At 39.9% G+C, this 14,461-nt stretch overlaps 1 protein-coding gene across 1 annotated transcript in view; it reads right to left on the reverse strand.

The window, feature by feature from the left end:
* PRKDC (protein kinase, DNA-activated, catalytic subunit) overlaps positions 1–14,461 on the reverse strand; it is a 2,064,551-nt gene that overhangs the window by 436,863 nt on the left and 1,613,227 nt on the right. Inside the window, 1 exon segment of the mRNA XM_053715028.1 lies at positions 6,171–6,357. Coding sequence (XP_053571003.1) covers positions 6,171–6,357 — 187 coding nt within the window.

The following is a 14,461-nucleotide window of genomic DNA, read 5'->3' on the forward strand; positions in this document are numbered from 1 at the left end:
TGATAAATCTTCCTAGAAACAGGTTTGCGAACCTGAATCAGAGTTTCAAACACAGAATCTGAAAAACCCCTATGTCTAAACATTCAATTTTAATGCCATCACATTTTATAGACTTTAGAGTCGGATGGAAGAAAGGACCTTAAGACAGAAGGTCTGACTGCAGAGGAAGAAGCCAAGAAAGGCAACTGGACATTTGAACCAGATCTGCATACCAAATCTTGCGAGGCAATGCTGAAGCAATCAGGATTACAAATTACTTCTCCAACCTTATCTAAGAAATCTCTCTGGGAAGAAGAACTAGAGGAGGGAACAGATAAGCAGTCTGAAATGACCAAGGAACTACTAGAGCAATCAACTTCCTCTGCCTGAGGATGCCTGGACCTCACAAAGTACCTGGGAAGTTTGTTGTTCAAATGAAAGGCCATCATATCTTTTTTCTGGGAGACCCCAAAGATCCACAATCTGATTGAACACATCCTGGTTAAGAGGACCACTCTCCTGAATGAAGAGATTGACAACTAAGGAAGTCTGCCTCCCAATTGTTCACCATCCTGGAATGTGAATTGCAGAGACTAGACAAGAATTTGCTTCTGCCCAAGAGAGAATCGAGGACACCTCCATCATAGCTAGGGAACTACGAGTACCCATCTGATGGTTCACATAAGCTACTGCTGTGACATTGTCTAACTGAAAACAGAGATAAGACTCCCTTTTCAACAGAGGCCAGGTTTAAAGAGCCCTGAATATTGCAAAGCGTTCCAGAACATTGATGGGTAACTTCGTCTTCTGAGGATCCCATACCCCCTGTGCAGTCAGAGACCCACAAATAGCTAGTGGCTGCAACAAAGTACAGTCAGTGACCAATGTTGTGTGAAACAAATATAGTGAAATGTGCAACAGAACTTACAGTGGCAGGGAATTACAAGCAGATCATATGTTTCTATGTCAGAGCCATTTTAATTATCCATAATACAATGCATGTTTGCATGTGTCTGACCTCACAGCAATAACCTCGTCTGACCTAAGATGGTGGCACACACCAGAGCACAGCCTGGTGAGACAAGCACAGCTACAGTCTTTTTCCAGCAATTCACCTAATCTTCTTTGGAGGCAACACTGGAGAGGTGACTCAGTTCTAAGTCCTGTCTAAATGATGAAAAGATTAGCAATTGGTCAAGTAACTGCCACTTTTTTTTTTTTAAATTTTCTTTTTTATTGAGATTTTAGACTGATGCAACAAAAGACTTTTGTCCATTTACAATAACAGAAACTATACATAGTATATGCAGGTTGATATGGTATATAATAAGCTATACAACAAGTTTGTGAGGACTATGGAATATGCGTCTGTAATACCTTCTTTGTAGGGAATAGAGAATATATTGGTGAATAAGCACCTGAAAGAAAATCCCTCTATATATGATAATCTATGACTTTGTAGTAGGTGATGATAAAACATTTTCAATTGTAGGATTACAAATGACATTATCTGTTGAACAACCAATGAATAAGTGAGTGGACTGGGCTTAGTGAAAAGCTGCTCGAAAGTTATGTGGATGGGGGGGCGTGTCCATGGGATTTTTATGATATTATTATAATTGGGGCTTATTAGCAATTAGGTTTCTTTTGGGGTCACTATAGAGCCAATGTAATGTGTAAGTAGAGGGCTAATACACATTTAAGAAATGCTCCATGAATAACTTGGAGTAATAGAGGGATATCTAGAGCCATAATCTGTTGTTCAAAATATTATTCATATATCAAGACATAGTAATATAAGTTATTGCCTGGGAGATGTTAAAGGTAAAACAAATTGACGGAGTACAGTAGACAAATACCATAATAACTAGATATCTAGATCACAATGAATGTGTACACATATAACAATAACACAATAAAGAAATATACGTAAATTAAAAGCTTGATTTTTCTAGTATAGGAATTAGAGGGTCACTCTTGGATCTTGCTAAACTAATGTCATAGACAAGAGGAATTATAATAACATTATAAGGTAGTGTGAGGAAGGGATATGGAACTCAGTTAGGGAGTCGCTGACTCTAGAAATGGAGTGCAAAGATTGAATTCTACTGAGGGTATCCAGGCTATAAGTATGTACCTTATGATTGCTATGAAGGACCTAAGAATAGCATGGTGATGGATAGCTTGCGAAAGGGTACCTTAATGTTTAGATATGTAATGCTCCCGGAATAGTGGTTCCTCTCCACAACTATGTATTTGAAGTAGATGAATGGAGGGTAGCTAACGCATAAAATATTCTGAGTGGGAGTTATAATAGTCAGGAAAAGCCAGGCACCAGTTTACTCCCTGCATCTTTTAAAAGCATAAAACTAGGTAGTAAACCTATATTATCAAATTGTTTATCATTTTAAACCTCCTGGGCAATGTGTACATTCCGCTCTACCAAGTTGTTAAATATGAGCATTTTATTGGAGAGAAGGTAGCTCACACCCACTATCTTGGCCGCTGACAGTGGAGTTGAGCCACCCCGTCCAACAATTGAGCTAGATACTTATACATCCAAAAGATTTATCCCTTCAGTTATACTAATGAGGAATGAATAAAATGTGGACCAGTATAATGTACACTGGATATACAATGGTAAAGATGAATATACACTAGCTACTTGACTAACGCAGGTACTAACTAGAAGATTTTAGAACATATATAGGGATGTAAGAAGCATATCGCTATATCAGACTTGTGTCTCAGGTCAGAGCTCGTCTATGCATTCAAGCTGTGGGATATAGTATCTCAAGGGGCTATATTTAGTTTGGAGAGAGACACACAAGCTCCTATCCAAGTATACACGGCCCTATAGTAGAAATGGGAAAGGCCCCTGCCTAGTGAAATGTTACTGTTTAAGCTGATAAGGCTACTATTAGGAGATGAGATGCGACTAATCAACTGTTAGGGTGAGACAGTAAGTATATAATGACAGTATTCTAAAGTCCCAATGCTCTCACTTGGTATAATGTAAAAACATACAAATGGAAGTCTTTCCAACATTCTACACAGATATACTAACCAGTTTGGGGTGAGGGTTGGAGGTTGAGCAGGTAAGTTCAATGTCATCTTACTTAAAAAAGGTACATGGGGTCAGGACTTAGCAAGCGCGTTTACAAACCGAGACAAACCAGAAGAGTGTGAGAGGGTCTCCCCTCTAAAATGATTGTAAAGAAGGCTGCAGTGTAGAATAATGCTTGCATGTGTAGTGAGATTCAGCTATAAAATCACTAATAATTCTGCAATGTGACACCCCTGCTAAACTTATAAATAACAAAAGAGAAAACTCAGAGCTCCCAAGTTCTGTGAAGGTTATAACAAGTGAATAAATAGAGAGCTCTAGCTGTGGGTAAATATGATGGCTAAATGCGCAGAGAGGTACAATTGCTTCTTAGCTGAGGATGCAAAAATATTAAGTCAATTCTCCATTATGTAAAAACGAACAGCTCTCAACTTTAACAGGAAAAATAGTATATAATACACAAGAGAAAGCAAAATCTCCAAAGTGAGTGGGGCCTTCATGACTTAGTACCCTCCTAATCTCCAAGACTGTGTTGTTAGAGTGATGATATCATCCCACTGCGGGTCGTTGGTTTCCTATGCAGAGTAGAGGAGAGTCCCAGGAGATTTAATGCTCTACAGAGCGATCAAGAAAGTTTTTGTTTTGCTGTATAGGGTCTAGGTAAAACTCTTTACTGTTTGGCGCTATCATTTTGAGACAAAGGGATAAAGGTGTAGTTCCAGCGCCATGCCCAGTGCAAAAAGAGCGGAAGGCTCCTTACAAAAATCAGCTACTCTCAGCCCATTCCTTCTTTAATCTGGGCAGGCGAATAGGGATGAAGGGAACACCAGCTCTTTTTATGGTTGTGGCCATGTGAGTACATGTATGACCAGGTTTCTAAGAGGGGATATCCAGACTTCGATAGGTAGTAGTTTTACTCTCTGTGTAGCCCACAATTTGTCAGTCTTTAGACCTTGAGTCCCAAGAGGCAGATAGCAACTCAATGGCTGATGTAGCTGGGTTGTCAGTTCACAGATGTTCCGATTCAACAAAGGGTGGCTAGAGCCGACTGGGCTGCTGTAATAGGATGGATCTCCAAGTCCTGTATTATCTGAACTTTAATTAAGAGCCCAACGGGCCAGTTGGAATTTTTGGTCGGTCTTGGCTACCTGTATATCTACTTGATGGTCTGCCTGCGTCACATACCAGAGGACCAATCGCATCCCCCTCTGTATGGGCCAGAGCGACATGAGGGAACTGAGCAACCCAGGAAAGCAGTGCGGGGGGCATCAGTCTCTTCAATACATCTCAGCTCTGTAAGCGCCGACAAATCTTTCTGCCGATCTAGGAGGGTAGTATCCATCCTCCTGCAGTTGGACAGTGGAGACTTGATCCGGGTTAGTATAATGTATTGTCAGCTTCTGAGCCAGCTCTCCCAGCATTTTCTGTATAGCCAAGTAGATTTCATCACTGCTGATTGCCATGGTCAGACTTTATGTTCAGATCAATGTTATCGCTTTAGATTACTCCATTAGAAGTGAGAATGTTGAGGCCTTATTAAATGTGGCCAACCGCCAGTCCTAAGTTGATCAGTCTTCTACACTGGTGTTTCTTATGAAGGGTTGATCGTTAGTTGCTATCAGTTTGTAGGCATCGTAATATGCTGTTTTCAAGCTTAGATGATAGAATGAATAGCTGATATTCAGTGGATATATCAAGATAGCAATTTACAAGTGTAAAAAAATGCTGGCAGCCATGGACAGTGGTCCAGACACGCCCCCCTCTCTGCCACTTTTTAAGGGAGGGTCCCAGATGTTCATACCCTCCCCTAGGATTGAATCTATCGCAGATAGATGGGTCTTTGATATGTTAAGTCAGAGTCACAGGATACGGATGATATTATGGTATACCAGTTCACATCAAAATAATAGTGATTTCTATTACTTGGGAGCTGCTACACAGCTTAAGCTGTTCACGTGTCTTAAGTATGATGTTTCAAAAATCATGATCAATAGAGACATTTCTGCAAGGTCTGTTGTAGAAATGTCTTTGTCAACATTGGGTCACTAAGATCTAGCCCTTGTGGTAAATCACATAAGTACCATCAAACCTTCAAGGCTTCAGAAATTATATGGATGCCTAATGAAGATTCTTTCCTTCAGTCTATTAAGAAAAAAGTGTCACCCAAATATAGCAATAATCCTTAGCAGTTAAACAGCTACTGGCTCACTGCAAGATGGAACTCTGTAACCTAAACATAAGTGCAATCACTTTCAGATCCTGATATTGACATTGAAGAACTAGTGGTCCTATACTACTAAAAGAAGGAAAAAAAAGCAAGGAGAGCAATTGGAGGAAATACCTATACCGATGAATACCTACTGCATCTATAACAAGATTCTGGTGAAATAAAGAATAAATATAGATATAAAAATGCTTATCATGGTGAGAACTTCTTCTTAGGGCCTTAGAATCTGAGTTGAACTTAGCCCATCTGAGAAGGCAACAAACCATCTCAATGACTGATCTAACACTTGCATTCCTAATGACTGATGTTAGCAACTGCTGCAATATTGTGAAAATGAATCCCCACCTGATATTACAACAGAAGTCTCAGATATTCATATATATAAAACAAATACAGTTATACGTTCCTGAAAGTTCACATGAAGACATGACCGCCAGTGACAAACTCATGTTAGGCTTGTTATTTCTCTATACAAGGAAAGAAAAAGATACTACCACATGTATTATTGTTAATAATAGAAACAAACAGGACTGTACAAAGACAGATAAGAAGAACCAATATTCAGTCACGTCTTAAGCCATAAGGCATATGAATAGTAAAATACTGTTGATTTAACAGCAAAATACAGTATTCAAAAAGTGTCACCATACACAATAGGATACAGAAGAGAACATAAATGGATATAGAAGAAAGGTAGAACTCTTGCAAGGCAGAACAGCAAGGCACTTTTAAGACACTGCTTAGAAAATAAATAATATTATAGTGGTTTGTGTATATATGTCCTGCTTCCCTGCTTTTTTTACAAAAAAAGAAACAAAACAAATATTAGAATAACACACATTTCCTTAGTTCTCTTAAATCTTTCATTAACACAGTTTGAGATGACAGATCTATTACCTGTTTTCTAGCACTTTCAACCATCTTTAATTTCATGGTAAATTTGCACTGTCTGATCATTGAGTTAATATCATCTTTTCTGTCCATATCCAGCTCCCCACTGCCATCTCCCACATCTTCTATTTCCATACTATCATCCACTTGCTGGCTGGGTAATTTATCTCGAATTTTGTCCAAAAAGAAACACCTGCAAGGAAGGAAAGAAATTAAGAGTTATTGAGAAACAGAACAATAGTTTGACCCAGGACAAATAATTATTATATACAATTGAAATCAAATAAATACCGATATGATTACAAACATTGAAATATATAAGAAAAATAACTCAATTAAATAAAGATAAACATTATAAGGAATAACTCAATCACATAAAGAGATAAGAGTAAAATTATAAAGAACATGTACTGTGTGTATATGTATATACATAAACACACAGTACTGTGCAAAAGTACTAGGCCACCAATAGATTTGTTGTTTTAGCAAAGTTTTAATGACCATCCATATTTATTTTTTCGGTCCCTTTATTATGATACAAAGAGAAAATTCAGGAAATATGTACATAAAATATAATAAACAACACAATTTTCAGAACAAAAAAGGCTTCTTCAGGCTCAAGTCAGTATTTAGAAACTCTTTTGGGGGGACTGTCCTGACGTTTTCTGAAGTAATCTTCTGGTATATTATACCAGGCTTCTTTCAACACTTAAAGGGACACTGACCCAATTTTTTTTCTTTTGTGATTCAGATAGAGCATGCAATTTTAAGCAACTTTCTAATTTACTCCTACTATCATATTTTCTTTACTCTCTTACTATGTTTATTTGAAAAGCAAGAATGTAAGTTTAGATGCCGGTCCATTTTTGGTGAACAACCTGGGTTGTCCTTGCTGATTGGACAGCACCAATAAACAAGTGCTGTCCATGGGTCTGAACCAACAATTTGCTGGCTCCTTAGCATAGATGTCTTCTTTTTCAAATAAAGATAGCAAGAGAACAAAGAAAAAATTGATAATAGAAGTAAATTAGAAAGTTGCTTAAAATTGCATGCTCTATCTGAATCATGAAAGGAAAAAATTGGGTTCAGTGTCCCTTTAAGAGAGTTCTTCATTAGATTTAGGTTGTCTTTCATTTATTTATCTGTGGAGGCCAGTTCATGACTGTTGTGTTTGATCAGATGTTTTTCTCTCCAAATATGATTTCACTGCATTAGCAGTGTCCTTGGAATCGTTATCATGCTAAAAGATAAAACCATTCCCAATCAGGTGTTTTCCAGAAGGAATGGCATGATGAATTAAAACCTGTCTGTACTTTTTTAGCATTCATAATCCCATTAATTCGTACAATATCGCCAACACCACTGGTAAAAATGCTGCCCGAAACCAGGACAGAACCTCACTGATGGCAGCAAGCACTCTTTCTTGCATCTCTCTTCAACTTTTCTTCTCACATATTGTCGACGATAGACCCAAAAATTTTAAACATTTATTCAACACTCCATAATACTCTTTTCCACTTATTTGCATTCCAATCTTTGTGAGCTTTAGCATATCTTAGCTTTTTCCCCATGTTCCCCTTCAGAAAAAGTGGTTTCTTGGCTGCTACCTTTCCACAAAGACCATTCCTGATCAAGCTTCTTCAGACTGTAGAAGGGTCAACTTGGCATCCCGATGAAGCTGCCAGATGATGAGCCAGGTCCTTGCTAGACTTCTTCTGGTCTCTCAAAGAAGAAATTCTGAGAAACGTATCAGATTTTGAAAGTTTTCTTGGCCCTCCAGTCCTTTTTCCACCCCTTGTGATTCTTCAAATTTCTTTATAACAGCTTGAATACCACATATTGAATATCTAGTTTGTTTGCTTATTTTCCTTTGAGAGTGGCCTTGCTGATGTAAAAGTATGATTTTATGTCTCTCAAATTCTGTGAGCTTTGGCAATTTGAATGGAATGATGTGATTGAAAGTTGGTCTTATTAGCAAGCTTCCAATTAATTAAACTCATGCCACATGTGTATTGTAATGCTCAAGCATGTCTTGCAAAAACCTGGTGTAATAGACCTTTTAACAGCAGTCATTTTGATATGAAATAGTAGGACAGATACAGGTGTTAACAAAGACATTAATTAGGGTTCCATTCTATTAAGGTTTACGAGAGCCAGGTTCCTGCTATTTCTTTAAGTGTAAGGGGAGGTCATACTAAATACTTACCACTTTTACCACTTTAGCCTATAAAACCATTTTTTTTCAGATTTTTTTTCTGTTTTTAAATAAAGCATATAAATATCCTGTATTATCTGGTTATATTCTAATAAAGAGACTGAGAAATATATCACACTGATATACTTCAGGAAAGTTCTTCTTTGTGAAGGCACTATTGGGCTATGAAGCTGCTCCCAGGTGGTAAATTGCCATAGAACAAGCTATTGAGCTGAGAGAGCACTTCTCTTTCTGTATATGTGTATATATATGTATGTATACATATATATATGTATGTATACATATAAATATATATATATATATAAATATGCACACACACACATATATATATATATATATATATATATATATATACACACATACAGTATATATACTGTATATATATATACCAGTATATATATATATATATATCTCTTAACATACACATATATACACACACACACAAAACTCTGAGATGGACTGCACTCTCAGACCAGACTGGGTACACATCCTGCGGAATCTGTTTGGCGCTCTACAAATACCTGATAATAATAATCCTATGACCCTGCAAAACCCAGAGCCCTGGGTGCTCACCAAGTACTCACAGACAGCTGAAAGCTTTCAGAGACTCAGGCAGTTAAAGGGACAAGCAAGTCCAAAAAAACCTTTCATGTTCAAATAGGGCATGTCATTTTAAACAACTTTCCAATTCACTTTTATCACCAATTTTTCTCTGTTCTCTTGGTATTCTTAGTTGAAAGCTAAACCTAGGAGGTTCATATGCTAATTTCTTAGAGCTTGACGGTCGCCTCTAATCTAAATGCATTTTGATAGTTTTCCACCACTAGAGGGCATTAGTTCCCGTGTTTCATATAGAAAACATTGAGCTCATGCACGTAAATTTACCATGGAGACAGCTCTATTGGCTAAAATGCAAGTCTGTCAAAAGAACTGAAATAAGGTGGCAGTCTGCTAAGGCTTAGATACAAGGTAATTACAGATGTAAAAAATGTGTATAATTATAACTGTGTTGGTTATGCAAAAACAAAATTTATGCTTACCTGATAAATTTATTTCTCTTGTGGTGTATCCAGTCCACGGATTCATCCATTACTTGTGGGATATTCTCCTTCCCAACAGGAAGCTGCAAGAGGATCACCCCACAGCAGAGCTGTCCTATATAGCTCCTCCCCTAACTGCCACCTCCAGTCATTCGACCGAAGACAAGCAAAAGAAAGGAGAAACTATAGGGTGGAGTGGTGACTGTAGTTTAAAAATAAAAAACACCTGCCTTAAAATGACAGGGCGGGCTGTGGACTGGATACACCACAAGAGAAATAAATTTATCAGGTAAGCATAAATTTTGTTTTCTCTTGTAAAGTGTATCCAGTCCACGGATTCATCCATTACTTGTGGGATACCAATACAAAAGCTATAGGACATGGATGAAGGGAGGGAAAAGGCAGGCGCTTAAACGAGGGCACCACTGCCTGTAAGACCTTTCTCCCAAAAATAGCCTCCGAAGAAGCAAAAGTATCAAATTTGTAGAATTTAGAAAAAGGTATGAAGCGAAGACCAAGTTGCCCGCCTTACAAATCTGTTCAACAGAAGCCTCATTTTTAAAAAGCCCATGTGGAAGCCACCGCTCTAGTGGAATGAGCTGTAATTCTTTCAGGAGGGCTGCTGGCCAGCAGTTTTCAGAAGCTAAGCGGATTATACTTCTTAACCAAAAAGAAGAGAAGTTGCTGAAGCCTTTTGGCCTTTCCTCTGTCCAGAGCAGACAACAAACAATGCAGATGTTTTGACGAAAATCTTTAGTAGCTTGTAAATAAAACTTTAAAGCACGAACACGTCAAGATTGTGTAAAAGACGTTCTTTCTTTGAAGAAGGATTAGGACACAGTGACGGAACAACAATCTCCTGATTGATATTCTTATTAGGTACCACCTTAGGAAGAAACCCAGGTTTGGTACGCAAAACTACCTTATCTGCATGGAAGATCAGATAAGGGGAATACACACTGCAAGGCAGTATAACTCTGAAACTCTTCGAGCCCAAGAGATAGCTACCAGAAACAGAACTTTCCAAGATAAAAGCTTGATATCTATGGAATGCAGAGGTTCAACACGGAACCCCTTGAAGAACTTAAGAACTAAATTTAAACTCCATGGGCGGAGCAACAGGTTTAAAACACCGCTTGATTCTAACTAAAGCCTGACAAAACACCTGAACGTCTGGAACATCCGCCAGGAACGCTTGTGCAGAAAGAATAGACAGAGCAGAAATCTGTCCCTTTAAGGAACTAGCTGACAATCCCTTCTCCAATCCTTCTTGGAGAAAAGATAATATCCTGGGAATCCTGACTTTACTCCATGAGTACCCTTGGAGTCACACCAATGAAGATATTTACAACCATATCTTATGATAAATTTTCCTGGTGACAGGCTTTCGAGCCTGAATTAAGGGTATCAATGACCGACTCGAGAAACCACGTTTTGATAAAAACAGAATTTATGCTTACCGTGATAAATTACTTTCTCCAACGGTGTGTCCGGTCCACGGCGTCATCCTTACTTGTGGGAATATCTCCTTCCCCAACAGGAAATGGCAAAGAGTCCCAGCAAAAGCTGGCCATATAGTCCCTCCTAGGCTCCGCCCACCCCATGTCATTTCGACCGACGGACAGGAGGAAAAAACAGGAGAAACTATAGGGTGGGCCGTGGTGACTGTAGTTAAAGAAAATAATTAATCAAACCTGATTAAAAAACCAGGGCGGGGCCGTGGACCGGGACACACCGTTGGAGAAAGTAATTTATCAGGTAAGCATAAATTCTGTTTTCCTCCAACATTGGGTGTGTCCGGTCCACGGCGTCATCCTTACTTGTGGGAACCAATACCAAAGCTTTAGGACACGGATGAAGGGAGGGAGCAATCAGGTTACCTAAACGGAAGGCACCACGCTTGCAAACCCTTTCTCCCCAAAAATAGCCTCCGAAGAAAGCAAAAGTATCGGAATCTGTAAATTTGGCAAAAGTGTGCAGTGAAGACCAAGTCGCTGCCTTACTATCTGATCAACAGAAGCCTCGTTCTTGAAGGCCCATGTTGGAAGCCACAGCCCTAGTGGAGTGAGCTGTGATTCTTTCAGGAGGCCTGCGTCCGGCAGTCTCGTAAGCCAATCGGATGATTGCTTTTTAGCCAAAAGGAGAAGAGAGGTAGAAGTCGCTTTTTGACCTCTCCTTTTACCAGAATAGACGACAAACAAGGAAGATGTTTGTCTGAAATCTTTGTAGCTTCTAAATAGAATTTTAGAGCACGGACTACGTCCAAATTGTGTAACAATACGTTCCTATCTTTGAAACTGGATTCGGACACAAAGAAGGTACAACTATCTCCTGGTTAATATTTTTGTTAGAAACAACCTTTGGAAGAAAACCAGGCTTAGTACGCAAAACCACCTTATCTGCATGGAACACCAGATAGGGCGGGAGAACACTGCAGAGCAGATAACTCAGAAACTCTTCTAGCAGAAGAAATAGCAACCAAAAACAAAACTTTCCAAGATAACAACTTAATATCTATGGAATGTAGATGGTTCAAAACGGAACCCCTTGAAGAACTGAAAGAACTAGATTTTAAACTCCAGGGAGGAGTCAAAGGTTCTGTAAACAGGCTTGATCCTTACCAGAGCCTGAACAAATGCTTGAAACATCTGGCACAGCTGCCAGTCGTTTGTGTAATAAGGACAGATAAAGGCAGAAATCTGTCCCTTTAGAGAACTCGCTGATAATCCTTTATCCAAACCTTCTTGTAGAAAGGAAAGGATCTTAGGAATTTTGATCTTATTCCATAAGAATCCCTTGGATTCACACCAGCAGATATATCTTTTCCATATTTTATGGTAAATTTTTCTAGTTACCGTTTTCTGGCCTTGAACTAGAGTATCTATCACAGAATCTGAAAAACCCACGCTTTGATAGAATCAAGCGTTCAATTTCCAAGCCGTCAGCTGGAGGGACACCAGATTTGGATGTTCGAATGGACCCTGTACCAAGAAGATCCTGTCTCAAAGGTAGCTTCCATGGTGGAACCGATGACATATTCACCAGGTCTGCATACCAAGTCCTGCGTGGCCACGCAGGAGCTATCAAGATCACAGAGGCCCTCTCCTGCTTGATCCTGGCTACCAGCCTGGGGAATGAGAGGAAACGGTTGGTAACACATAGGCTAGGTAGGAAGGTCCAAGGCGCTACTCAGTGGCGTCCACTAGAGCCGGCCTTGGGATCCCTGATCTGGACCCGTAGCAAGGAACCTTGAAGTGTCTGACGAGACGCCATCAGATCCATGTCTGGAATTGCCCAATAATTGAGTCAACTGGGCAAAGATCTCCGGGTGGAGTCCCCACTCCCCCGGATGGAGATGTCTGACGACTCAGGTAATCCGCTTCCCCAGTTTTCCACACCTGGGGATGTGATCGCAGATAGGTGCAGGAGTGATCCTCCGCCCATTGTATTATTTTGTCACTTCTTTCATCGCCAGGGGAACTCCTTGTTCCCCCTATGATTGATATAAGCAACAGTCGTCATGTTGTCCTGATTGAATCTTATGAATCTGGCCTTTGGCTAGCTGAGGCAGAGCCCTGAGAGTATTGAATATCGCTCTCAGTTCCATATGTTTATTGGGAGAAGAGACTCTTCCCGAGACCATAGTCTCTGAGCTTTCAGGGATTCCCAGACCGCGCCCCAGCCCACTAGACTGGCGTTGGTCGTGACGATGACCCACTCTGGTCTGCGGAAGCTCATTCCCTGGATATGTGGTTCAGGGTTAGCCACCAACGGAGTGAATCTCTGGTCTTCTGATCTACTTGAATCACTGGAGACAATCTGTATAGTCCCCATTCCACTGTTTCAGCATGCACAGTTGTAATGGTGCTTAGATGAATTTCGCGCAAAAGGAACAATGTCCATTGCTGCAAACCATCAAGCCCTACTACTACTTCCATGCACTGAGCTACGGAAGGACGAGGAAGAAAGAAGGAACTTGACAAGCGTTTAGAAGTTTTGACTTTCTGACTTCTGTCAGGAAAATCCTCATTTCTAAAGAATCTATTAGTGTTCCCAGAAGGAACTCTTGTCGACGGAGACAGGGGAAATTTTTTCTAGGTTCACCTTCCATCCGTGAGATCTGAGAAAGGCCAGAACGATGTCTGTATGAGCCTTTGCCTTGAAAGGAGACGGACCTTGTATTAGAATGTCGTCCAAGTATGGTACTACTCTGCAATGCCCCTCGGGTCTTAGAACCGCTAGAAGGGACCCGAGTACCTTTGTGAAAATCCTTGGAGGCAGTGGCTAACCCGAATGGGAGGGCCCACAAACTGGTAATGTTTGTCCAGAAAGGGCAAACCTTAGGAACTGATGATGTTCTTTGTGGATAGGATATGTAGATACGCATCCTTAGAGCCACCGGTTCTTGGGCAAACTTTATTATCTGTGGCAGTACTGTGCTTACGTTGTTTGGACCTATGGCACAATTATCACACAATTTTGAAGGGGAGACACATTGACTTTCATACATATAGAACATAGCTTTATCTGAAGGTGCAGACATGTTAAACAGGCTTAAACTTGTCAATAAAGGTACAAAAACCGTTTTAAAGACAAAAACTTTAGCTGGTCTCTTTAAATTTTAAACAATGCAGCACTTTATTACTGAATATGTGAAAAAGTATGAAGGGAATTGTTCAAAAATTACCAGATTTTCACCACAGTGTCTTAAGAGCATTCAAAGTATTTGCACACCCAATTTACCTAGTTTAAAACCCTTAAAATAAAGAAACCGGAGCCGGTTACAGGTTTTATACCCCTCTACAGTCCCAGCTACAGCCTTTGCTGCGACTTTACCAAACCCAGGGGGGAATACGATACCAAATGAAGCCTTCTAGGAACTTTTCCAACTACTTTAGGATCCTCACACATGCATCTGCATGTCTTGCTCTCAAAAAGTAACTGCGCAGTAATGCCGCGAAAATGAGGCTCAGCCTACAACTGGGAAGGCCCTTCCTAACTGGAAAGGTGTCTAACACAGTGCCTGACGTTAAAAAACGTTC

This window comes from Bombina bombina, chromosome 5 (assembly GCF_027579735.1).
Source record: "Bombina bombina isolate aBomBom1 chromosome 5, aBomBom1.pri, whole genome shotgun sequence".
NCBI classification, from domain to species: Eukaryota; Metazoa; Chordata; class Amphibia; order Anura; family Bombinatoridae; genus Bombina; species Bombina bombina.